The sequence below is a fragment of the Lepidochelys kempii genome, chromosome 7 (assembly GCF_965140285.1).
Source record: "Lepidochelys kempii isolate rLepKem1 chromosome 7, rLepKem1.hap1, whole genome shotgun sequence".
Lineage (NCBI taxonomy): Eukaryota > Metazoa > Chordata > Testudines > Cheloniidae > Lepidochelys > Lepidochelys kempii.
In genome coordinates, this window is record NC_136386.1 from 53815407 (window position 1) to 53843086 (window position 27680).

The 27680-nt window shown below is 47.7% G+C and overlaps 1 protein-coding gene across 1 annotated transcript; it reads right to left on the reverse strand.

Moving 5' to 3' along the window:
* Positions 1 to 263: 263 nt before the first annotated feature.
* MYOZ1 (myozenin 1) lies at positions 264 to 27601 on the reverse strand. Its single transcript, XM_073354752.1, has 6 exons — positions 27495 to 27601; positions 24573 to 24667; positions 20635 to 20816; positions 8109 to 8367; positions 2872 to 3034; positions 264 to 855 (listed from the first exon to the last, which is right to left on the reverse strand). Exons 2-6 carry the CDS (start codon positions 24646 to 24648, stop codon positions 624 to 626), a joined length of 912 nt encoding a protein of 303 aa, XP_073210853.1. The 5' UTR covers positions 24649 to 24667; positions 27495 to 27601; the 3' UTR covers positions 264 to 623.
* Between the last annotated feature and the right edge of the window lie 79 nt (positions 27602 to 27680).

Genomic DNA, 27680 nt, shown 5'->3' on the forward strand with positions numbered 1-27680 from the left:
TGCAAAGTTGGTGAGCAGTCACATTCTGCACTGGGTGCAGCTTTTGTGTAGTCTCCATGGCTAACCCCATTATGTGTGGTTAGCTGGTCAGTGGGCATCCATGTGTCCCCCCGTCCATTGGTGTCTGTGATGTCAGTGTATGTTGGCAACCCCCAGACCAATATTGTCCTAATTTTGTTATGACTGTTTCCAATACAGCCTGAGCAGCCATTTTTTTCAGACCTGACACAAAAACAAACAAAAGACTGTTTTATTTCCTTTAGGTGCTTTATTGATTGTTAACAAGTGACGGGACAGGTTCAATATGGAGCAGCCAGGCAACATGCAGTGTCATTAAACATAGGCCATAATTTTGTCTTTTCTCGCCTTGGTGGGTACAAAGATAAGCCATCTCTCTTGCTCACTCACTCTTGCTCTTTTTCAGTGCTTTCCCTCTGTCTGCTTCTGATATGGATGAACACCACAGCAAAGATCAGCTTAGAACCTACTGGGAACTTGTCTGCCCTAAAGACAAAGAGAAGGAAGGATCCCTGGGACTGCAGGTGCATTTCTCAGCTCCCCACAATAGACTTGCAAGTGTGAGGGGTTGAGAGCAAAGGAGGAAGGAAAGAAGAGAGTGGGATTTATAGTTCTTCTGTTTCACCGTCCATCGGCACTTTGATCTCGATGTTGTACTCCGTGGGTTCTCCTGACGCCTGCCAGGGAATTGGGGTCCTGTTGAAGGAGGGTCTAGTATTGATCTCTTGATTATAGACAATGATGGGTTCTGGCACTAAAGGACCAACATCAAACTCAGGCATCTGGAAGGTCATCAGCTTGCGTGCCTTCTCGTACCCACCATAAGGCATGGCAGTCCTGGAACAGGGTGACAAATGGAGTCAGCAAGCAGCACATTTGTAAACAATGTGGTTTAGAAAAGAAAAAGTTATTGTCATTTCTAATAAAAAGAAAAGGAGGACTTGTGGCACCTTAGAGACTAGCCAATTTATTTGAGCATAAGCTTTCGTGAGCTACAGTTCACTTCATCGGATGCATAGCTCACGAAAGCTTATGCTCAAATAAATTGGCTAGTCTCTAAAGTGCCACAAGTACTCCTTTTCTTTTTGCGAATACAGACTAACACGGCTGCTACTCTGAAACCTGTCATTTCTAATGTTTATCATTGAAGAGTTGAAGGCTCCAGTAGAGAGAGAAGAGTCACAAGCTGCAGGAGTCACTCGCCAACAAAATCTACCAAACATCAAAAACTACTTCTACCATACACATACACCTCTCCAGTGCCTTCAGTATTAAAAAAAGGTGCTTGCTAGTTCTTTTCCTATACTTTCCCCCCCTACTGTTCTAGCAGCACACCAGGCCAACCTCTGCCCAGCTGCTAGTGGCTCCATAAACTTACAAAAAGGAGGCTGCATGGTATACTCCCGGGGGCATTATGTGCCAAAAATTTAAAAATTCTGCACCAAAAAAATTAAAATTCTGTGCATAATATTTTAAAATTCTGCAAATTTTGTCAAAATAACACTACATAATCACGCCAGTTTCAATTATTTTGGTAATTCATTTCAAAATACCTGTCAGCAAGTATGTCTCTAACAATACAGACACATATAAAAATTCCCACAGGAGCAGAGTTAAAGAAATCCCTATGACAACCCGGTTCCTGTTTCTCTGCCCCCTTCTCTCCCCCCGCCCCCTGAGCCCAGCTGGGGGACCAGGCAGTCACAACTACTCCCCCCACAGAGCCCAGCTGTGGGCCCCCCCCAGCCCAGACACCTGCCCCCTTCCCTCCCAGAGCCCAGCCGCAGGGACCCTCCTTGCCTAGACACCTGCCCCCCTACCCTCCCAGAGCCAAGGGATCCAGAAGGAGAAACAGCCTGATGCTCGGTCTCAGGCTTGCACGGAGTTTCCTGCACACTTCCCTCTCCTTCCCCCAGGGCATGCTGGAAACTGCAGCTGCCAGGAACCCTCTAGTTCCCTCCCCCTCCCCCCAGCACTGTCTTCTATGTGTGAGCTGGGCTCTGCTGGGTCCAGCAGTCACTAGTGGCGGCTAGCAGCACTGCAGCCTATTTCTGTGGGGGAAAAGAAATTCTGCATGCACAACATTAATTTCTGCAAAATTCTGCATTGTGCAGTGGTGCAGAATTCCCTCAGGTGCAATGGTACATCAGCTCTACCAAAGACGTGGAGTCAGGTGAGCCCTGGGTTCTAATCCTCCTTGAGCCTCTGTTTTATTCTGCAACTGAAGATTAGTCAACACATACTTCCTCAGCAACTTGAATGGGGAATGGGGTGATTAAAATCTAGAAATGCACTGGAATCATAGAATCATAGAATATCGGGGTTGGAAGGGACCTCAGGAGGTCATCTAGTCCAAGCCCCTGCTCAAAGCAGGACCAATCCCCAGCTAAAGCTGCTGCTGTGCTAGAAATATCTGTAATACACTTTTTGCTCATAAGAAGGAGCAACAAGGGCCCGGTTCTCAACTGCAGTACTGTGGATATTTGGGACCCAAGTCTAGAAGAGCCATTTTTGCGAAGCTCTACAGGTGATTATGGTAATAAATCCATGGATTCAGACATGACTAGAGACACTGCAGTTACCAGCTAAACCATGTGTAATGTACTCTGGGGAAGGTGGAATAGAATTAAGGACCTCTGCTCCCAGAACAAAGCCTTCTAAAGAAGAATCCCCATTTGTTGTCTCTAGTACTAAAACTTCTCTCCCCTTTGTAGGCTTCCAGCAATTAGCCTTGCAAGAGGCTGCAACATGGCATGTGTGAAAAACCCATTGACACTGTTAAAGGAGCAGTGGCCGCATCCAGAATTCTCTGACAGCTCATGTACCCTGCATTACACCTCCAAGTGGCCTCACCTGTTAAAAGATTTGTAATGGGGGAGTTCAGCTTTGGGACCATATGACAACAAGTCAATGGTGAATTGACTTTTCTCCTGAGGGCTGATGCCCATAGCTCGCTCCCATGGAGAGATATAGGTCTTAAAGACAGAGACTTTTTTCCCACCTCCTGACTTTTCACCTGGACACAAACAGAGAAGAGAAGAGCATTTTGATCAAGTGAGATTTGCACAGAACAAATGCACTTTCCATATCCTAGGCATCAAACTTAAAAGCCACTCAATTTTGTCAGCTGAACCTGTGAGTCACAAATTAAGAGCTAGGATCTATGGCAGGGTTCTCAAACTTTTTCACAGGATGGACTACATCTTAAGAGAGATTATCTCATGGACCACTTCCTTTCCCATTCATAATGATGTTCCATGGACCACAGTTTGAGAGGCACTGTTCTATGGGGCTTCATCAGAGCACATGTTGGGAAGTTAACTTTTTTAAGGCAGTCAGGCCCATGGCATGGCCTTGCATCATCCACAAGAGTGGGCTTCTCCCACTACAGAAGACATGACGTGGAAGATGGACTCCAGCCTTGTCCAGAGCCCTGCAGGAGAGCAACAAAATCATAGGTGGCAACAGGAGACAAAATCAGCCAAGCAACCCGCGGAGTATCACTGGCTTTTTTTTCCTAGTTTTGTTGTTATTGAACTGTTCACATGACATGGATTATGCCCACCAGTGTACTACTGCAGGGCTGGAGAGGAGGGTGGATTTGTGCTGGATGGGTAGCTTGTGGAAGCTGGCGGTTACAAAAGCGTTGTTCCTGAGGCTGTGAACGATGGTTTGTGTGTTGCACTGCTGGAGACACACATTATCTTGGACAGCAGGGCCAGAGAAGGGTGGATGAGGTTACCCACTCTGGTCCCTTCTGTTTTGCCGGACACTCTCCTACGTCATTCCAACTGATCATTCCCAGCTCACAGAGACATGCCCGTGCTAGCTATAACTAAGTTAATGCACTGACAGAGTGTAGCCACAGCTGCATGAAGGGCTAGTGTGGCAAGTACATCCTGTCTGAGATAGGCAGGTACTTAGGCAGGTAGCTCCTCCCACCTCCTGTGCCACCGTGGCTATATGCTATTTTTAGTGCACTAGTTTGATCAGAACTCCTTGAGCTGGAAATTACACCTTCCAGCTCAAATATAGCTATACCCCGGCCTAGTTCTTTTCAGCCTGCTGGCACTGGTTCTCCAGCTCAGCAGGCTTAGCCTCTCCACTGCTCTCCTGTTTTGCCAGACGCTCTCCTACGTTATTCCGATGGATGACTAGAGATGGAGGGTGAAATCCTGGACCCACTGGAGTTTTGCCATTGATTGGAATGGGGCCAGGATTTCACCCAGAATGTGGAAGTTCCAGCTTGGGGTAGCTGCTGCCCAGCCATTCCCACACCTTTAAGAAGCTATGTCAGACTCCTGTCAGATTAATCTTGGTAAAGAGACATTTATAATAAACAACCTAGTGCAGGGGCAGCAAGTTATATGGGCCCGTGGTGCCCGTGCTCCAGGAATATTCAGGGCCTGGAGGCCCAGCTCCACCAATATTCCGGGCTGGGTCTCTCCCCGGGCCTCACCTGCTGCCCCGCGTGCCTCTCCCAGAGCGTCTCCTGGCCCCACCTGCCACCCGTGGGTGATTTAAAAGGGCCTGGGGACCCCTAGCCGCCACCACCAGCAGCACAGTGGGGCTAAGGCGGCTTCCTGCCTGCCCTCGCTCCGCACTACTCCTGGAAGCGGCTGGCACATCCCTTTGACCCTGGGGGGGTGTCTCCACGTGCTGCCCCTGCCCTGAGCACTGACTCCGCAGCTCCCATTGGCCAGGAACTGCAGCCAATGGGAGCTGTGGGGGCAGTGCCTGGGGACAGCAGCGCACGGAGATACCCCCTGCCTAGGAGCCGCTGCCAGAGGGGTGTGCGGGTCACTTTCGGGAGCCGCCTGAGATAAGCACCACACCCCTCACCCTCTCCCATACCCCAATCCCCTGCTCCAGCCCAGAGCCCCCACCCCAAACCCTCTCCTGCACCCAAGCTTCCTCCCAGAGCCTGCATCCCACACCCCGACCTGCACCCCTGCCCCATCCCAGAGCCCGTAACCAGTACCCAAACTCCCTCCTAGAGCTGCACCCCTCCCGCACCCAAACTCCCTCCAAGAGCCTTAGGCAGGTGTGGGGGCGGGGGTGGGACTTGAACCCATTCTGGGCACCACCAAAAATTATACAAACCTGCCGCCCCTGGCCTAGTGTAGCCCAAACATAAACCCCAGTAAGATCACAGGTATGGTTTGCTTCAACCTGCCCCAGGTTCAGGCAGATTTCTCTTTTGGGGCAGGCAGAAAGAGTGCTACATTCCCCAAAGTCCCAGCTGTCTGTTCAGGTTCTATTCCCAGCAAGGTCTATCTGTCTATCAGCCAGCCCTTTCCTATCTGAGGGGGAAGCCTTTATAAAAGCTGAAATGCTGCCTACTGCCTGAATTAACCACTTCCTCCCTTATTTGGGATATGGGTGTGTAAATTCCATCAGCATTACATGAGGCCCAAACAAACCCTGGGTCTGAACACCATCAAAGATGGGGAAGTTTGGTCCTAGAGCCAAACTTTGTACCTAGTTCTTCTCTATATAATGGGCCAAACCCAAATCCCAGACACTAATGTCTTTGAACTTCAGGATCTTTGCAACTCAGCGTTGTCCCTCCTAACAACTTCCCAACTAACCTCTTCTTGAACATGTCTGATTTGGCCACATCCCTCTGCATGGGTCAGTACTTTTTATAAGTTGGTGTTTTTATCGGGGTGCACCAGTGACATGAACAGACCATCCAATTACACTCTTGTGGGGTACATTGTCACTGGACTGCCTGCTTCAGACATTATTATTTTTCTAAACTCCTAAGAACGGCTGAACGGCCTAGAGACTTCTGTTGGGGTCTCCCTGTGCAAATTCACATCCTGGGGACAACAGAGCTGCATTTCCTAGGGGTTAAATCAGCGGCCTGGGAGTCACAACTTCTAGGTTCTAGTTCCGGGTCAACCATTAACTTAGTGGGTAACCTTAGACAAGTTACTTTCACTCTGTGTGCCGTAGTTTACTCAGATGAGCACAATGACACCTACCTACCAGCAGTGTTAATTCAACAGTGCTTTGTATGTCTCTTTAAGATTCTTAGAAGACAAGCACCTTAGCCATACAAAGAACTATTTTTATAATAGTAATGATTTGGATCAGATCAGACTGAAGTGCACTGTGTTATTCCTCCCACCATCAGGGTGTCTACTGCAGCTTGCACCGAAAACAGCAGTGCTTATAATGTCAACAGCAAAGTCTGAATAGCACAGCTTTTATATTCTTTTTTTCCATTATATCCATCTTCTTTGGGCTTGCTTATTTTCTCTCTCATTCAGAGCCAGCCTTTAGGCCTTGCCAAACCCACAGCCCGAAGCCTACAGCTTCAGGGCCTCCCAGAGGGGGTCCAAAAGAGGCAGTTTGCCCCAGACCACCTATTTGAGACGGCCCCCAGTTCAAGTGGTGTTGCGACTTGGTGAATGAGGTCACAGTGCCACTCAGATTTGGCCCAGCTGCTCTTCCGTCATGACTGAGGGGCAGCCAGGCCCAATTTGAGTGAGTGGCTCTGTGACCCCGTGTGCCAGGTCATAACACCTGGAGCAGGAAGTCGGGCGCAGGACAAAGGAGCCGCCGCTGCAGGGCAAGTGCGAGGTAGGCTTTCTGTTCAGTCCCCCTTCCACTCTCTCCCCCAAGACTTCCCTGCAGTGGTAGTTTTTTGAAAGGGTGGGGGGCTTCCATTTCACATTTTGCCCCAGGCCACCAAAAACCTCTTTGTGGTCCTGCCTTGCTTTGAGGGAATTATAAACATAAAGAGGAATCTCAGCTTTCATTTAACTCCCTACCCTCATAAGTAAGTTATTTTCTAGCCCTTTTCCTTGTGAAGACCCTGGGGTCAGTAAAGCAGTTTAGAAGGCAACAGAACAGTAGGGGTGAAAGAAAGAAATAATGGGCCTCCACCTCTGCAGCAGGAGCCAGAGGGTTGGCGTACATCCCCTCTCAGCCCCTGCCCAGTAATGTGACAATGACACACATGTTCGCAGTGATGAAGAGGGGCCCACCTGGAACTGCTAAGGCTGGTTCTGATCTAATTCCAAATGTGGATTCTTCCTCATTAATTAAGGCTGAGATCTAAGCCATCTAAGAGATTAATGGGAATTGGACAAAGCTATCATCCGTATCCCTTAGGATCAGCCTAAATGGCAACATTCTATAGCCAGAGATTGAATTATTATCCAGTATCACCTATGTAAAGTAATCACAATGAAGAAAGAAAAGGAGTACTTGTGGCACCTTAGAGACTAACCAATTTATTATTATTTATTATGCTCAAATAAATTGGTTAGTCTCTAAGGTGCCACAAGTACTCCTTTTCTTTTTGCGAATACAGACTAACACGGCTGTTACTCTGAAACCTGTCACAATGAAGAAAGGAGGCTGAGTTGATTTAATACAAGGGATTTAGTTCCAGAGGTTTCTGGCCAAAGTAAATGGAGGATCAAATTAACCAAGGACTGAAGTAGGTGGACGGTATTATACACACATCATTAAAAGTCAATAAAAATATTGAATGAATTTTGATTGCCTCAGCAGAATAGTAATTAGTGATGAGTGACCCTCAAAAGATTTGATGGTTCAGTCCTGATGTTTATCTGAAAATTCTCTGCATTTAGCTGAATTCTTTCATCCCAAAACAAAGCAAACATATAGGCACATATGGGTAGAAAGAGACATACCAGATCCAACCAATGGTACAACCAGACCAGCATCTATCTGTAACAGTGGCCAATGATGGATGTTTCTGAAGAAGGTGTAAAACCCCATAATGGACAATATGTAAGATAAGCATATGCTGTACCAACCTTAGGAGATCAAGGTTCCTTACCAGGTTTTTCACACCTTCTTTGGTTTAGCTAGGACAGATACATTCTGATAGAATTTTTATATTTCTGTGTCTTTCCAACACCAGGCAGAGGTGAGCAAAACATTGAAACAAAAGTCAACCCAACTTTTCAAAACTTTGAGAAGGAATTGGGTTTGGAAGGGTTCAGCTCACATCTTTTCTTTTAGCTACACCCATCCCTAACAATGATAATGGGCCAAATTCTGACATTTACCCCATCCTCACTCTTAGTGTGTAGAGAGATACTTGCCTTTTCCAGCAGTGTCACTTCCTCCACCATCCATTCCTTCCCCACTGCCGGCTGAGCCCCCGGCACAATCAGCTTCAGTGCCCCCAGCACTGCCTTTGCTCCCAGGCTTAGGAGGAGGGGCAGGGGGATAGTGCAGCTTACTAGATCCATACTGCCCTGCAGTTACTCCACCGACCATCCGCCCACCACTGTGCAAGTAACCATGAGCTTCTCCTTCATAATGTCCTCCAACAGCTGGGATGAACTTCTGAAAGTGATCCTGGAGTGAGAGAACAAAGGGCAGAAGTTATTGTTACTGGCCATATTCCATTGACATTTCCCTGGTGTGGAACTCAAAGGGAGTTTGATGGGTCTCCTCCTAGTTACTACTGGACATCTGTCCAAATTACAAAAAAACACTAGAAGCATGTAGCATGGAAGCTTCCCTGTATCCAGTATAGGAGCAGGCATGGAATAGCAGGGGATGCTGAAGGTCATTTTTTGAGTTGCACTGGCAGGGCTACTTTAGAGGCCAGGGTGTGGAAGAGCAGGGGGTACTGGAGGGGAGGAATGAGGCACATTAGCAGATCTGTGCAGGTACTCTGAACTAAAATTGCTGCGTCAGGAGTGAGGTGCACCAGTAGAGCTGGGACGGTGGCAGGACTGGAATAACAGGAGGAGGTACAGGTCAGAAATGAGGTGCACTGGCTAAGCTGAGGTGGACAGGACTGGAATAGTAGGGAGTGCTTCATGGCAGGAATGTGCTAGCATGGCAAGGTAAGGTAAATGAGAACTGAGTCAATAGCCCACTGTGGGGGCTAAGTATGCTGGGATACCAGGACTTGTGACAACATGAAACTGCTCCCCTGGCCACTGGTGCATTTGTTCTTCTTTACAGGCAGCTCTATATGGCTCTTCTTTAACAGGGTGACTGGCCTAGTGAAGAGGGGAAGCAGTAGGCATGATATATCTTCATTTTACTAAGGCTTTTGACAGTTTCACATGACTGTCAGTGCACACTAGATTAAATTACTATAAGGTAGGTGCAATACTGATTAAAAGACTATACTCAAAGAGTAATTAGCAATGGTTCATTGTTAAACTGGGAGGGCATAACTAGTGGCATCCCACAGGGGTCAGTCCTGGCTCTGGTACTATTCAATATTTTTATTAATGACTTGGATAATGTAGTGGAGAGTCCGCTTATAAAACTTGCAGATGACACCAAGCTGGGAGGGGTTGCAGCACTTTGGAGGACAGGATTAGAATTCAAAACAATCTTGAAAAATTATAGAATTGGTTGAAATAAATAAGATGAAAATCAATAAAGACAAGTGCAAAGTATTTCACTTAAGGAAAAATCAAATACACAGCTACGAAATGAAAACTGGCTAGGTGGTCATACTGCTGAAAAGGATCTTGGGATTATAGTGGATCACAAATTGAATATCAGTCAATAATGTGAAACAGTTGCAAAAAAAGGCTAATATTCTGGGGCATATTAACAGGAGTGTTGTATGTAATGTTAGGATATAGATATTCAGGCCTGTCTGCAAAGGCCTGTACTCTAAGAATTTAGGTGTATTCTTATCACTTGGCTAGTGATAGAGGTATAAAAGAAAGAATCAAAATCACTGTCTGCTGGTGTAAGGGCCTTCTCTTACTGTGACAGTTTGAGGCCCTGTTCTTAGGCTAAGGCCTTTGGCTAAGCAGCAGAGGCAGCCATAAGCTGGGAAGCGAACGGTCACATCCTCACATTCCAAACTAGTCACATTGAAATAAGGTGCTATTGGGCTGTTAGGCACTATCAGGACAGGATTGTATTCCTATCACCTCCAGAGAAAGGGAAGTGCCTAGAAAATGTAAAAGGAAACTTAGTTTGATAGCATCCTGTCTGGCAAGAACTCACTTATCAATAGCTGGGATGTGAAATCCTCACTTCTGTATTGTTTTGTCATTGTAGTTCCCACTTTGCTATTGTTTGTCTGTATAATCTCTGTCTGGTTCTGTGATTGTTCCTGTCTGCTGTATAATTAATTTTGCTGGGTGTAAACTAATTCAGGTGGTGGGATATAATTGGTTACATAATCATGTTACAATATGTTAGGATTGGTTAGTTAAATTTCAGGAAAATGATTGGTTAAGGTATAGCTAAGCAGAACTCAAGTTTTACTATATAATCTGTAGTCAATGAGGAAGTGACTGGGGTGTGGGTGGGGGTGGGCATGTGGGTGTGTGAAATGGGAACAGGGAATGGGGGTAAGAAAATTGGAATCATGTTTTGCTAAAGGGGGAGATGGGAACAGGGAATGGGGGTAAGAAAATTGGAATCATGTTTTGCTAAAGGGGGAAATGGGAACAGGGAATGGGAGTAAGGAAGTTGGGATCATGTTTGGCTAAGGGTAGGAATGGGAACAGGGACACAGGTCTAAGGCTCTGTGGTGTCAGAGCTGGGAAGGAGGACACTAAGGAAGGAAACTGGAATCATGCTTGCTGGAAGTTCACCCCAATAAACATTGAATTGTTTGCACCTTTGGACTTCGGGTATTGTTGCTCTCTGTTCATGCGAGAAGGACCAGGGAAGTAAGTAGGTGAAGGAATAAGCCCCCTAACATGTAAGACAGGAGGTAATTGTCCCGCTCTACCCAACATTGGTGAGGCCTCAGGCGGAGTGCTGTGTCCATTTCTGAGTGCCACACTTTAGGAAAGATGTGGACAAATTGGAGAGAGTCCAGAGGAGAGCAATGAAAATGATGAAAGGTTTAGGAAACCTGATGTCTGAGAAAAGCCTTAAAAAACTGAGCAGGCTTAGTCTTGACAAAAGAAGACTGAAGGGGGTAAACTGATAGTCTTCAAATATGATAAGGGTGGTTATAAAGGGGACAGTGATCAAATTGTTCACTGTGTGCACTGAATGTAGGACAAGAAGCAATGGGCTTAATCTGCAGCAAGGGAGATTTCGGTTAGACATTGGGAAAAGCTTTCTAACAATAAGGATAGTTAAATACTGGAATAGGCTTCCAAGGAAGATTGTGGAATCCCCATCACTGGAAGTGTTTAAGAACAGGTTGGACAGACACCGATCAGGGATGGTCTAGGTTTACTTGGTCCTGCCTCAGTGCAGGGGGCTGGATTTGATGACTTCTCGAGCTCTGTGATGTGGTGGCCACCCCACACAAGGCCAGAAAGGGTAAATGAGGCCAATTAACCTTAGTCTGTACCTAGAGGAAACCTAGGAAGTGCTAGGGCCTAACTGCTGATGAAGTCCGGCTGGGGGCAGGAGCTGGACAAGGTCTATAAAGAAAGGAAGTTGGAGGTTGGGGGAGGAAACCTGCAGTGGCATTCCCCAATACAAGGAGGAAGAGCAGGAAGCTGCAAAGAGAGACTAGGAAGCAGTCCAGGGAAAGAGCAGTAAGGGCTGGGAGAGTAAAAGACCCAAGCTGCTGGGTTGAAGGTCCCTGGACTGGAACCGGTGTAGAGGGCGGACCCAGGTTCCCCTCCCAGCCACTGAGAGTGGCACAGACCAGACAGTGGGAAGCGGAGTGCCTGGGACAGTTTGCCTCAAAGGACTTGTGATATCCTGGAAGGGGGGAGAATGTTAATGTAACCTAGTCTGAGGGCTAAGCTATGAAGAGGAAAGCACTGCCGCTTCTGGTGCATGAGAGGCCATGGAGTGAGTGAGTGTGTGAGTGGAATGATGGATTGAGTAATCACAGGAAGGGGCATCCGACCAAGTGGCAGAGCTGATTCCCCAGATGAGCCACAAGGAGAAGCAAGGACCCTTCCAGTCCTACTTTTCTATGATTCTATGAAGGTTGTGAAAACTTGGAGGCATGGCAGCTTGTGAGAACACCCAAGGCTTCCATGAGACCCACTGCATGTGCAAGATGAAAGTACGGGAATGCAAAAGCTTTTATTATAAGCCTAGTGGATATTAGCAAACCAGCTCTAGCCAGACAGCATGGTGAGGAAGAAACCTGCATTCATCTAAAAGACAAAGCTGGTTTTGCTGTTCAGGTCCTCTGCCCTCCCTAGCAAGGGCTAGCAAATACAGTCTCTTATTACCTAAAAGCAGGTTCTGTTCCACCTAATATTGGCTTGATTCTGCAAAGCACTGAGCACATTTAATGCCCATTGACTTCTTTTCGGGAAGAGGGCACATGGCCCATTGTGGGATGGGATCCCCAGTATGGGAAGGGTATGGTGCCAGACACGGCAGTGCCCCCATCTTCCCTCAACACGATTTCAGCAAATACCTATGTGGAATAAAAATTTAAGTGACATATATAGCAGTACCATGTACATAACATGTTTTACATATTGAATGTATGTGAGATCATATCTTGACACATAAGAGCACATAAGAGCTAAAAGAAAGTGGCTCCTTTGGAATATTACAGTCTGCACACAGACACAGGTATCACATATAAAACGTATGAATCCCATGACTCTTTAAAGGGTTAAGGATTCTTCATGTCTCTTATACCTAGTGCAGTTTAGCAAAGAGAAGCTTTCCAGGCTGTATCAGGCTTCCAAGGCCAGCTGTTCGTTCAGCTAAAAATAGATGAGAAGAAGTGCAAACCCCACAAGGCTCAATGCGGCATTATCAACCCTCCACTCCATGCCTCAGTGACATCGTCCAGAGCTTTACAGCGGGTCATCCAAGCTGCAGTCCGGGCATCCAGCCATCAGCAAGCTAAACAAATGGAACTGGTGCCACTGGCAGTCTTTGGGAACATCTCTCCTGCCCCCGCCTGAATGGGCTTCCCATTTTAGGAACAGGGAGGATTAGGTTCCCCTGAATGTCAGAAAACACTGGGGATGGAGAGAACTGTGATCATGGAGGTCCCTTCTCTTCTATCTGGGGCTGTACACAGAGGATGGTGAGGCTGTCTGTTTGGATATACATGGGGAACTGCACAGCTGTATAAAGGCAGACTGAAATAAAGGGGTGTTTTGGGAGGAGGGCGGGAGGTCGTCTCAAAGCACTAACACATGGCACTGCATCTATCACTTAAAAACTTCTTTCCACCAAAAGTGCTGGTGGGCCAGCTACTCCGGAGGGAGCCCTGCTCATGGGAAAGGCCATATAGAAAAGAGAATTGTTCTTGCAGAACCTTTCTAGTTCCTGTATCCAGAGTGGGCCCGGTGTCCTGGTAGGTCTTGTGTCATTCATCCCTCCTTGTGCAACAAGTGAAGAAAGGTAGCCTCAGCCTGAAGTTTTCTATAACAGACAGCAGCCCCTGAAGGAGAGTCCCAAGCAGGAGACTGTACCTGGTCAAAGTTGGGAGAGGGAAGTTGTGTCTCTGTTGCTTGTTACATGCCAGAGGTAAAGGTGTTTAAAGGGAAATGTGGCTACCAGTGGGCTGTCTCAGGAGCTGGGTGGCTAACCTTTCACCTGAAGGTTACCAGCTTGAATGTAAACTAAAAGCTGCTACCACCTGGAGGCCATTTAGGGTGCATCTACATGCAGCTTGAGCATGCCTCCTAGCCCAGGTAGACGGAGCTGGCTAGCTCTGCTTGAGCAAGTGGAGTAACATAGCAATGTGGACATTGGCTACCTGCCTGACTCCAAGCCAGCTCAGCCCCCTGGGTCTGCACTCGAGTGACTAGCTCGTGCCATGTTGTCGGCACTGCTACATTTAGCATGTTAGCTAATGTGGACCTAGCACATGTCTGTCTGCCTGGGCTGGGAGGCTGCAGTGTAGTTATACGCTAGGGGACCAGCATGAAAGGAGTTTAATGACCCCAGTTCATGTCCACATCACAAAAAGCACCTCCAGGATCAGTATTAATTGGCCCCCTTGTTAGCAGTTATGGCAGAGAGGCAAAGGAGCGAATGGGTGACACCGACTGCCCTAGGAGGTATAGGGAAGTTTGCTCTGCTTCTGCCAGCTCAGCACTGCACTGTGGGCTGTCCATATAGCAGCCCTGAATTCATTACAAAATATTTTAACCAGAGAACAACTGCTGCTTGTGCTTGGACCCTAGAGGGTGCCCCTGGGACCCTAGAGGCCTCAGGATTCGTAAACAACCGGAACTTGTATGTCTGTGAAACCTTTTTCCCGGCCAAGAGTCTAATGAGCGCCTGCCCAGGATCCATTCCTAATCCTCCAGCACTGCTATATGTGCCTTAGGAGAAACGGCTGGTGAAAAATGATCCCCCCCCAATCTGAGCATCTCAACGCCCTGATGTCACAGAGGGAGTGCCTGGAAAGGGACACTGTGAGCTCTGTGATGGTGCCTTGCTGTGCCCTAAAAGGAATGACTGAGAGCACAAAATGTGTTTCTATTTCCACCTCCCTGATGAAGACGTTCCCAAATACTTGATGTCTGTGTTGTTAATAACACTTCTGAAGTTACTGGAGCAGCCAACTATATGGTCCTTTATTCTGGGCCATGGGGATTTAAAGTTCAAACAGACAGGCATGGAACAGCAAGAGGGAGAAAGTGAGCAGGCAACACATTTTTGCTGAGAGAGAGAGAGTGCAGGGAGGTATCAGCAAATCCTCCATTGGAGCAGCACCACTTACACCAGGGCTGAGTTTTGCCATGTGCTTGTATGAGGAGAGGGGAATGATAGTCCCAGATAGTCAGGTATCTCATGCTAATTTATTAAAATAACTGCACTCTCCCGTGGGAGGCAGCATGGTCCTGTGGGTAGGGAAGATGGACTCCAGCCTTGTCCTGAGCCCTGCAGGAGAGCAACAAAATCATAGGTGGCAACAGGAGACAAAATCAGCCAAGCAACCCACTGAGTATCACTGGCTTTTTTTCTTAGTTTTGTTGTTAATGAGCTGTTCACATGACATGGATTATGCCCACCAATGTACTACTGCAGGGCTGGAGAGGAGGGCGGATTTGTGCTGGACGGGTAGCTTGTGGCTGGTTCCAAAAAGGTTGTTCCCGAGGGCAGTGCTGTGAACGATGGTTTGTGTGTTGCACTGCTGGAGACACGCGTTATCTTGGACAGCAGGGCCAGAGAAGGGTGGATGAGGTTACCCACTCTGGCCCCTTCTGTTTTGCTGGACACTCTCCTACGTCATTCCAACTGATCATTCCCAGCTCGCAGAGACATGCCCGTGCTAGCTCTTACTGAGTTAATGCACTGACAGAGTGTAGCCACAGCTGCATGAGGGACTAGTGTGGCAAGTACGCCCTGTCTGAGATAGGCAGGTACTCAGGCAGGTAGCTCCTCCCACCTCCTGTGCCACCGTGGCTACATGCTATTTTTAGTGCACTAGCTTGATCAGAGCTCCTTGAGCTGGAAATTACACCTTCCAGCTCAAATATAGCTATACCCCGGCCTAGCTCTTTTCAGCCTGCTGGCACTGGCTCTCCAGCTCAGCAGGTTTAGCCCCTCCACTGCTCTCCTGCTTTCAGCTTTCCCCAGAGAACTCCTCCAAGACCCTCCTCCATTCTCACAGCTCTCTTTCCTCTCATTTATTAGCCCCAGATGCCACCATGGCCTATTAATCAGCTCAACCAAGGATGCACCAGTCATGACACAGGGGAGCTGTCCCCACTTCATATAAAGAGACATCCTGTGACAGACCCCAAAGCTACTGAGAGGAGACTCTGGTTTCCTCCCCATTATCCCCCACCCCACATGTCACCTGTCCTGGAGCAAGGGGTTTATCAGTCTCCACAGTCATTCAGAGACTCGTTTGGGGTGGAAGAGATGTCCAGCAGATCTTCTAATCCAACCCTGCTCCATCAGGACAGGACTGACTTTCCATGATCAGTTTCATCCCAGGAGTATCTCTGACAGACAGGTATCAAGTCTCAGATTTTAGTATCTCCACTGATGGTCATTCCCAACCTCTGTTCAAAGGCTTTGATGCTCAGAGCAGAGCAGGCCTTCAAGATATAAAGATATTGCTGCTGTTTAACATGTACCCTTATCTCTATTTATCTCCATCCACCTTTCTCTAGATACATTGACAGACCAAGGGAGCCACTGAGTTGTGCCTTTAATTGTATTGATGTAGCCCCTTGATTGTATTGCTGGAACCCTCGTCCCATCCCATCCCATCCCCTCCTTCCTGCCACTCCTCCCTCATGTCATATCTGGCAGTTTCAATGGTTAGCCTGGTGGGGCCATGTCTTCCTCTGTCTTGTGTGCAGCACCTAGCACAGCTTGGGGGCTGTAGCTGTTTGCTCTCTTCCACAGCAGAAGCTAGACTGATGGTCTAGTGCCTCAGTCCCTGCTCCCCCCATTGTGCTTCACAACTGGGCCCTCCCTCTGATCTGAAAAGACCACCCTGGCCTCAGCTCTCAGAGATTTCTTGCCATTGCCCATTCAGTGCTAAAGACTGCTTTTAAATACCCACTGCCAGACAGGGGGAGTTGCACTAGCTCTACCTTGCTGGCTTGGCTGAGAACTTACCAAACTCATTTTATTCGCAACCACATACAACCATCTACCCAGTTTTGGGCTTCTCCACTTCCATAATTGTTTTATTCTAGGATCTAGGGGACACTAACATGAATGGTAAGAGGAGAGCAGTTGAAAGTAGCAATAGAAATGCTCTACTCCTCTGCTAAATAAAACCCCAAGCTTCCTCTCTTATTTCCCCCCGTTAGAGGTTCTCTTTCCAGGTCCTTCCATGCAATGGAGATGAAGGAAGGAAGGGATGGCAGGGAACAGGGAATCTTAGGGTCAGAAAAAGATTTTGAATTTGGTGCAAGTGACAGGTGCTGTATTGACAGTCCTAGAGATAAGAATCAGTCCACAGCATAGAGATGGCACTGGCAGCTGCCCTTTATATTGACCCCCTGCTCCAGAGAAACTGGCTCTGGGAAGAAGATAGTTCAGGCTCTGTGGCCCAGTCGGCCTCTGGTCTCTGCTCAGGCTGCCAGCAGAGGTGCTAATTAGGGCCAGCTGTGGTGATAGTTTTTGAGATGAGGACATTTACTCACTCCAAACTTGTCTCCTTCTTTTCAAGACAAAATTTCAGCCTGTCTCTGTGACAGCTCCTTGTTAACGATCCGTCCAAGCTCAACATGGCTAAAACAGAGCTCCGAATCTCCTCCTCCCCCAAGCTCTCTCCACAAGCTCCTTTCTCCAACACTGTAGACACCACCACCATCCTGCCAGACGCTCAGACCCATAACCTGGGCATCAGCTTCTGCTGGGGCCCCTCTCTAGGTCTTCACCTCCAGGCCAGCTCTAAATCTCGCTGATTCTTTCTGCATCACATCTCCAAGATGTGACCTTTCCTGTCCATCCACACAGCTGAAACTCTCAGCCAGGGTCTCATCATCTCATCTCAACTACAGCACCATCCTTCTCTCTGGCCCTGACAAATACAATCTTGCCCCGCTCGTATCTGATCAGGATGCTGCTGCTAAGATCACTTTCCTAGCCTGTCACTCTGACCATATCAAGCCTCTCCCTGCATTCTTCTGCTGTCTCCTCCTTCTCCATTGCAGCAAATATAAGTTGCTTTTCTTCACTTTTTCCAGGTCCTTCATGGCAAATCCTCACCCTACCTATAATCTCTCATTTGCCATAGAGCTGTTGACGCTAACCTTCAATCAGTCCATGATGCCAACTTCCATTGCCCAATTGCCACATTTTCAAACACGTTAGTGTATTCTCCCCTGCTGCCCCACACACTTGGGCGGTGCTCCCTGTAAACATCCACAAACATACCTCATTGTCCTCCTCCAAATCTCTGCTCAGAATTCTCCTTTGCTGTGAGGCCTACAAAAAACTTGACAAGGGATAGGTTGCTGGTGTGCTGAGACCACTGCCTATTATTCCAGCCAGTACTGTCCCATTGTTTCCTTGTGCTCCCTCTCTGTCTTATGCTTAGCTTGTAAACTCCTTGGGGCAGGGATCATCTTTTTCTCCTGTGTTTCATAGAATCATAGGACTGGAACGGACCTGGAGAGGTCATCTAGTCCAGTCCCTTGAACTCACGGCAGGACTAAGTATTTGTACAGCACCTAGCACAGTGGGATTCTAGTCTATGACTGGGGCTCCTAGATGCTACCACAATACAATAAATACATAATAATAAGGGCAATGGACTGAGCGCAACGGACTCATTTCACATAGTTCACCGAGTAGCCATCAGACGGTAAGTTTTGTTCCTGATCCTGTCAATCTAGTCCTGAGAGAGGCTAGTAGGGCAGACTGAACCCTGCAGGCCAAAGACACTGGACAATTGTAATTTGTTCTTGTTTTGAAAAAGGCAGATCTGAAAAGGAGGCACGCAGGATTTTAAAATAGGAAACAGCAACTCCTGTTTGGAGATGCTTCATCAACCTGCTACCCTCATTGTTCACCACGGCAGGCCATGCAGGAAATTCCAGGCTTGCTAAGGACTTTTTTAAACCCCAAATACCCTTCCCCAAGGCAGAGCATCTTCCAATGTCACTCTGAAAGATTTCACCCTCTTCAGGAAGACACTGCATGATAGTGAATGACTATCCTGGCCAGATTCCTTTCTCACCATGGGAAAACGGTTGGGATCCATTGCCAGAGCACTGTGGAGTGAAGCTTAGTATTTAATGAATAAAAAACAATGTAAATTCCTCCCAACTCTGGGATAGAATCATTCCCCCAGTCTCTGGCAACGCCAAGCTCAGAGACCCACATTTCCAAAAATAGGTTCTACTTTTTGGTGCCTCAGTTTCTTGCTGCCCAACTTGAGCTGCTTAAAGTGCCACAGTTCGTTCACTTTGCATTCCTCAAATTGGACACCCCAACTTTTGAAAATCTGGCCTTGGCCTCATATGCCCCCAAAGTCAGCTCTCCCATAAACCCTTCACAAACCTTCTGAACTCACATAAAAGATGTCATTTCTGGATCCTCACTACGGCCTCAGAGGCTGACACATGAACTTGGGCCTCAGGTATTTTGGGGATCTCTGAGCTTTTCCCATGTCTACAATCCCTGCTGCAACCTTAGGTGAGCTGTAGGTGCATAAACTCCGCAGGTGGAGAAAGGGTTTGGAAGCCACAGTAACCTGTTTAAGGTTATCGGTTTAACTGTGTCCTTTTCACCCTCTTCCTCAACATCGTTCCTGGGCTGCTGACTATTTATAACAATGCTGCATACCTCTCCAGCACCTTCCATCCAAGAACTTCAAAGCACTGACACTAATGACCCAACACTCTGGGAGGGATAGGCCACATAACATAACTGTACAGATGAACAATCAGAGATGGAGACATGCCCAAGGGGACACAGGACTAGAAATACAACCCACATATCCTGAATATCAGCCCTGGGCTCTCCCTAAGACCTCCCCTCAGTACTGCCCCTTCTTATTTTGATGGCATTTTCCTCCTCCAACCCAGCCTTTCTTATGCCTTCTTCACACCCGGCTTCCCAAATTGTACTTGTTAAAGGTGAACTGCAAAGGGGGAAAAATCCCTTATTTGCTGCTTTAATCGTGAAGAAGGCCTCAAAGTTTTTCTTTTGTAGAACATTTTTTCAGCTTGACTCTTGTATTAGAAATAGGAAGCCTTGAATTCCCCTGGACGGGAGGATAAGTGGGATTATGGCATGCCAAGAGATGGAAGCTTAAACAGCAGACAGAAGAGGAGAGGAGATGTTGAGTCACAGTGTTTAAAATTATGAGATCTCTTCTGTTTGTTTAACTCAAACTGCTGGCAACCGCCTGGGAGAAAAGCTCTTTCTCTGAAAAGTTCAATATCCACGTTACTTTGTATGAGTGCTGAGAAAGCTCCCACTCCAATCCTCAAATTGGTTTTCCAAGAAAAACAGGGAAGACCAGCCCTGATTCTAAGGTTAAACAACAAGCAGAATTAATTTTTTGGAGGTAGGGGAGGGAGGAAAAAATGCATAAGCCTGACTTTATGCACTATAAAGGCCAGCACAGGACAATAGCAAAAATCAAACATTCTTTCCTTTACAGTTCTACTAATGGGTTCCTAGCAAACAAACCAAAGTGCAATATCAGCTGCTGGAGGCCTCTGTCTCAATTTTACTTCATGGACCTTCTCTCAAAACTGAACTGAGGCCTACACCAAGAAGGGAAAATACCACGTCCCACAGTAAAAACGGAAGAGAGCCCAGGTGAGCTGACCTCAGGTCTGAATGAATCATTTGCCCCCCCACCACCTGTGCGAGAAGGGAAATATTGTTATTATAATAACAGGTAAATTGTCATGCACTTTTCTAGCTTTATGACAGGTTTCAGAGTAGCAGCCGTGTTAGTCTGTATCTGCAAAAACAAGTACTCCTTTTCTTTTTGTGGATACTGAATTTAGCCGTATGGAGTGGAAATCTATCAACTTCATGAAAATTTGTTAGTCTCTAAGGTGCCACTAGTACTCCTTTTCTTTTTTCTAGCTTTGTACATCAACACAACACAAAGTGTTCAGCTTTCCTGACATTGCTCCATCAACGGAGCCCAAAAGTGCCCTGAAGGAACCCAATGCTAGTGCAAAAAGGAAGTTCAGTCTGTATATTCATTCACAATCTTGGGCCTCTCCCCCACCCAAGGAATATCCCCCTAGCCTGTGGTGAGAGTGGAGCCATGCAACTTGGTTGCATTCTATGACCTACCACGGAACTGTCAGTGAAGATGTCGGGGTGATTCTCATAAATGAATTTCTCCACCCTCAACTGGCGTAGTTTGAACATCTTGGATCCTTTGTTGGTGAGGAGTGAGAGCTCTTCTAGCATCACATCCCTGGGGATGCTGATCTTCTTCCCCAAGTTCAGCTTGGACCCTTCTTGTGGCATGACTGGAAAAGATACCAGAAGTTGCATCTTAGAAAGCTCTGTGTCCCAGGCTGCCTCCTCCTTCTTCCAAAACACCAGGCCCTCCACAGCAGCAAGGCCTCGTCTGCATTAGAAACATTCCACTGATGGAATTATCCTTCTATACACACAATCCTCTGGATAGCCATGAATGGAATTTACCCTAGTTCCAATCTAAAGTGCATCTGCATGAGTGGGAGTTACATCAGGGCAGTGTTAACATGGACACATCCCACTTGTGAGGTACATGAGTCAGTGCAAGCAGTCCTCCCACTGCTGTCCCACACTGCCCCAGTGGCCTGTCTGGTCACCTTTCTACACTCCACTGCTCTACGGTCAGCTCAGCTGGAAATCACTCACCTAGCAGCACTGGCAAGCAACAAGCAAAGACAACATCTGGAACCATTGGATTAAGCCCTACCAGACAGCCATACAAATGGCTGAGGTTTAATTTGGCTGTGTGCATGGAAAACACCCCCATGGATTTAATTTCAGAGGTTTGGTGTAATGCAGTGAACCTCTGCCATATTTAGCAGTTGGTCAAGATATTGTGATCATCCTGACTGACAGTCCCTCGGGCCACAAATCTGGTGAGGCCACCAGAAACCTCACCAAAGCCACTGAAGAAATGTTTCCTTCCATTCCTTGAAATTCTGTGGTGGAATCTTAAAAGGAATCTATAAAGTGAGGAGGAGTGTCTGTGCTCTTTTCTGCTTCTTTATGATCTTGTTGCTGCTGCTTGTTTTTTTACCCTAGAAACACGAGGAAGAGCAAGATTTGCCTCCCCTGTTTTTGCTAGAAGACTCCTGGGGGGACCAGAGTGCAGGGGAGTGGGGATTTTCTTAGTCTTCAGCTGAAGTGACATAGATCCCAAATCTTTCACTGAGAGAGCTTCTCAAGTGTGTGTTAGAGCTTTGAGTTAAATATAAGTCTGCCAAAAACAACCTCTGGAACATGGTGAGTGGGTGGCAGGGCCGTAGTGGTGGCATATAGCCACCTTTCTCTTCATGTTAGGTCCTACACTACAAGCAGCTCAGCTGGAAACAAGGATCTATCCCTCTGATTGCAAACCCCTTCCCCTCTCATTTACTTCCAGTCTCTTATGATATCACAAGCACCACTGGGCCTCCAATGAGTAGTCTAGCAAAAACAGGGAATTCAAATGGCCTGATATTTCCAGTGCAATAAAAGTGCAGCAATAATGTTAGGGTCTACTAAGTGGCCATGTGAACCCTGTTACCATGCACTAAAAGTTCCCTAGTGAGCACTGACCTGTTTGAAACAACAGCCCTTCTTGTTGGCAGAGACTGTTTCCCTCCCCTCCCCAGCCCAGCTGGTCACATGGGCAAAATCTCTGGAGGAACTCTCTCTTCAGCTACCCAGTTCCACATAGCGTTATTTCCAGAGGGAAGAGACTTTCTACAGAATATTGGAGTTATATTTGCCTGTTGATGTGAAGACAGGGTTTTAGCAATTCCTGTTGGCTTGGGGGCAAACCTAAAAACCTACATAAAGGTGCCCCTATCCCCACTCTCCTGAGCAGAGCAGATTCCTGAGGCCCCTCTTGGCGATTTGGGAAGGGAATAACATTTAGCTTTTTACTTCTTTGCAGCACCTCTGGAAATCTCCTCATCCCTACATTTAAAGGGAGAGAAAAAGGAGTATCACAGCAGTGTACAAATCACCCCCTCCAATACAAACATCCGCTGCTGAAGGAAATGTGTCCCTAGCACTGCAGTGGAAGGACACATAGGGTTGAATTCTCCTGTCAGTTGCAATCCCATTGGGAGAACTTGGCCCATTGACTAGTGAGTGACAATCAAGGGGTTGCTGTTTAAGAAGGAAAATAAATTAGGGATGGAGGTAATGATAGATCCATGCTGGTGCGTAGCTTGTTAAAGGCACCGGAGCACGGACATATATATTCAGGGCCAAATTCTGTGCTCAGTTATCCCAGTGTAAATCTGAAGTAACCCCCTGTAATCAATGGATTTACACCAGTGCAACCAAGAACAAAGTTTGGCCCAGTGTGTTTATACCACTCCTGTGTGGGGAATGTTAGCAAACTAAATCCCTGTGAGCCAACACTAGCCAACCACATATGCTGGTGTGCGATGTTATCTGAAAGACCTTGCCGATTGGCGGTATGTGTACTGTGCCTCGTGTTCGGATGTTACCATCAGAGAATGGATAGGTACATTATAGACTCCTCCTGATTTCTCTGAACACATTTAATGCTTCCAGGACCTTTCCCTTGCCATTGCCTGCCAACCTGGCTCCTTCTCCAAATAACTAATTTAGACCTGCACAGCACCAAATAGAGACCGCCAGTAAGTGCGCTGGAAACCATGGGATACAACAAACAATGGGAATCGTTTGGAATTGATAATCACTGAGTGGGGTGACTCCATCTGCCCACAGGTGTAACAGCACTAGCCAGCCCAGCACATTCACACACCCCAGTGTCTTGGAGATGGGCTCCTCGACAGAGCTGTGTGAAGAACTGACTGTCTGGTTCTCTGGCAAATCCAAAAAATCAAATTTTGGGTCAATACAAAACTGACATTTTTCCAAATTTTTGTCAAATCGAAAAAAAATTCATTTTAGGTCGAACAAAACATTGTTTGAACCAAAATGAAACATTTCATTTTGATATCAAGCATTTTAAAATTATTTTACATTTTTTTAATTGAAGGGAATTTCTAAAGAAAAAGCCATTTTTAATCAAAATCGTAAACATTTTTCAAAAATGTGGAAATGAAGTGTTTGAACTTTTTTTTTAAGTCTAACAATTCAGTGACACCAATACAAATTCACAAGGTTTCAGTCAAAATGTTTCACCCAGCTCCACTCATGTACCCTGCTCTGTGTAGCTGTATGTAGACCAGGGGTGAGCAAACTACAGCCCGCAAGGCATGTCTGGCCTGTCAGATATTTTAATCCAGCCCTCGTGCTCCTGCCGGGGAGTGGGTCGGGGGCTTGCCCCGCTCCGGCGCTCCAGCTGGGGAATGGGGTTCTGGGGCTTATCCCGCTCTGCTCATGCCGTGGCTCTGCGCAGCTCCTGGAAGCAGCAGCATGTTCCCCCTCCAGCTCCTAAATGTAGAGGCAGCAAGAGAACTCTGCATGCTGCCCCTATCTGCAGGCACCGCCCCTGCAGCTCCCATTGGCCAGGAACCACGGTCAATGGGAGTTGCAGGGGTGGCACCTGCAGATGTGCAGTGCCTGAGGATGGGGCAGCACCTGCAGATGGGGTGGTGCACAGAGCCGTCTGGCCACGCCTCCGTGTAGGAGCCGGAGAAGGGACATGCCGCTGCTTCCGGGAGCTGCTTGAGGTAAGTGCCGTCCAGAGCCTGCACCCTGACCGCCTTCTGCACCCCGACCCCCTGCCCCAGCTCTGATCCCCCTCCTGCCCTCCGCACCCCTCCTGCACCCAAACCCCTCATCCCCAGCCGCACCCCAGAGCCTGCACTCCCAGCCAGAGCCCTCACCACCCCCACATACACACCAACCTCCTGCCCCAGCCCGGAGCCCCCTCCCGCACCCTGAACTCCTCCTTTCTGGCCCCACACTGGAGCCCTCACCCCCTCCTGCACCCCAACTCCAATTTCATGAGCATTCATGGCTCACCATACAATTTCCATACCCAGATGTGGCCCTTGGGCCAAATAGTTTGCCCACCCCGATGTAGACTGAGCCATGTACCACCAGGGATTTCTGGGAGTTGTGTGCATACTTCTTACCTTTACGAGTTAGTTCCCCAATGAGTTTAGTGGACTTTTTCGTCTTGATGGGAGCTGGCGTTCCTGCAAGGGGCATTACCACAAAGGATTCTCTGCTTCAATTTAGAGAGACAAAGAGTTGGGAGAGTGAAACACTTGAAAACTGTAGTGAGAGAACGGAAACTAGTTTCCTGCATCTCCTTTTTGATATGGTACATAACCCTTCATTTCTCACCTGAATTCCCCCCCATATTTAGGGTTGCCACCTTTCTAAATTCTGGTAACCAGACACTCAAGGCCCCGCCCCCTGCCCCGCCTCTTCTCCCTACCCTACCTCTTCCTCCAAGGCCCATCTCCTTCTCCACCTCTACCCGCAAGGCCATGCCCCTTCTCCACCTCTTCCCCCTAAGCTCTGCCCCTCCTCTTCCCCCAGGCCCCAGTCCCTTCTCCGCCTCTACCCCTAAGGCCCCACCCCTACTCTGTCTCTTCCTCCCAAAGCCCTGCCCCCATCACTTTCTCCTCTCCCCTCACCCCCATCGCTCACTGGATCGTCTCAAGGAGCCTGCCTGCAGGTAGGAGGTGGCCCAGGCTGAGCGGGGCTGATATGGGTTAATGACCCAGCACCTCCCCCTGCCCTGCAGTAACTGGACTTTTGGTTCTGGTACTATTTAGGGTTGCCAGGTCTCATTTTTGACTGGACTTTCCAGTCGAAAACCAGACACCTGGCAACGCTAAGTGGCAGCCGGACACAGAAGCCAAAAATTGGACGGTCCAGTAAAACCCGGACAGATGGCAACCCTACCCATCCTTCATCTACAAAGTAGCTGCCCGCAAACTTAATCTCCCAAGACAAAGTTCTCTCATCAGGAAGTGCTGATGTCAGCTTTGTGGTGACACATGTAAACGCCCTGAAAGGTTGACATCACCATGTTACAACATACTATTGCCACACCACAGAACCCCACCATCATGCAACATTACGGTTTCACAGTGCTAATGGACACCAGGCTGCAACTCTCTCATTCTACCATGAGTCTGTTCCAAAATGTCCTACTGTATGTAAGGTCACTCCATCACAACTTAACACCACTATGCAAATATCATTTGGTTGTGATAGATCATCATCTGACTGTAATGATGTTGTCTGCCCAGGAGATACTTTGGGACATTTGCATGTCCGACAAGCTTGAATTGTGTGACATGGGCTAATCCTATCAACATTGGAACAGCCCCTCAAAAACTGAGCAAGTAGCAAGACAAGCAAAAAAGACCCTTATAACTGTAGATGATTTACTCCTGAAGGGCTGAACAATAGCTCCATCAATGACTATTAGCCAAGAAGGTCAGGAACGCAACCCATGCTGCAGGTGTCCCTAAATCCCCAATTACCAAAACCATCTGGCAATGGCCACTGTGAGAATGAGGATACTGGGTTAGATGGACCATTGGTACGACCCAGTTGGGCCCTTCTTATGAAGGAAGCAAGTAGCCATCAGGTTAGAGGAAAACCTCCAAATCCTTTGAAGTCAAGTGCATTTGTGTCCTATTTATTCAGCTTTTCACACATCCGTTTGTTGGGGGTTTTAATTCCACACCTTGTCTCTCACCTTTTTCGCTGGGTAGGTTGAGAGGTCTGCATTGCAAGGTTGAGAGAGGAAAGCAACAGCGTTCTGCAAATCGATTCCAGACATTCTCTCACAATCCAGCATCGAAGTTAAGGAGCACGGTTTTAACGGGGCCACAATCCAGCCTCCAATTTCACCCTCATAGTTATGCAAACAACAACATTTAAGGTCCAAATCCTCAGCTAGTGTAAATTGGAGTAGCTCCATTGACTTCAACTTCAAATTTCAGGACCAATCAGCTAGCTAGACATCTAAATCCCATCATTGGTCCCTACCATTTTGCATCTTTAATTATGGGTACAGAACTGCAGGCACTGAATTGAACTGTTTTTTAAAAAAATGGCCCTGTCAATCTGTGCAAGGTCTCAGCTGCAAATGTGACATTTTGTTCTCCAGATATTTTTCAGTATGTCTTCACTTTTATTTCAGCCAGACCAGATCAGGTCCAATCAATTCAGCAGGCATTCTGCTGGGCCAGATTTTCTTCTTGATTTCCACAGTTTATTTTCTGTTGGGCTTGGTATGAGCTCTATGAAGTTCACATCGTAAAAGTGCCAGACGTGGTATATCCCAAATCAAGTGTCAGCAGGTGCACCAATAAAGCACGCTGCATGCCTTCTCCTCTGAGCAGCTGGCCATCTGTTTGGCTATATAAAAGAGGGAGGGTACTGCTTGACAGGATGGGGCAATGTTGCCAGGACACATGGTGGGGGCTGGGATTCTCTAGGGGGCACAATTGATAGGTCAGAAATGTGGAAAAAATGGAGGGAAAACTTCTCCCTGACTGAATTGTGAACTCTCTGCAGCACGTGGGGAGGGATGTCCCCATTAGGGGGCTGTGCCCTATGACGCACTGATCCCAGGGAGGCAGAGGGGGGAGCCTGCACTGGTCTGTAATCCTTCATTGATCCCAGGCAGAGTGAGGGCCAGGGGAACCTGCATTCTGGGGAGATGGGACAGCCTGCAGTTTTGCATGATTCCAGGCAGGACAGGGATCCTGCAGCGTTCTATGATCCTAGGGCTACGTCAAGAGCAGGCAGCATTCAGTGACCCCAGACAAAGAGAGAGGCTGGCAGGATTTTGGTTACCCTTCTGCCAGCCATGCCAGGTACAGGATCAAAGCCGCAAGAGGACATTACCCTCAGGATTGCTCTATCCTTGGCACAATTCCTTCCCACCAAACCCGCTATTCACTTCTGCAAACATTTCAAAGTTAGTTTTCTGGTTCTCACTGCAGTTTGAGGCTGGTCCCTAGTCTCTAGCTCCATTGCAAGCACTCCCCGTCCTCTGGGTCTATTCTGCAGCAAGGGGGACTCACCTCTGCTCACTGTTCCAGGCTCAGACAAACATACAACCCTTCTGCCCCGGCCCCACAGCAGTGAGATGGTGGTGGGCTGCTTTCTCCGTGTCCCTCCGCTCTCAGTCCCTGCTGATCTAGGGCACCCGTTCTCAGCCAGGACCTGCACAGGACAAAGTGCTGATGCAGAGTGCTGTGAATTTGACT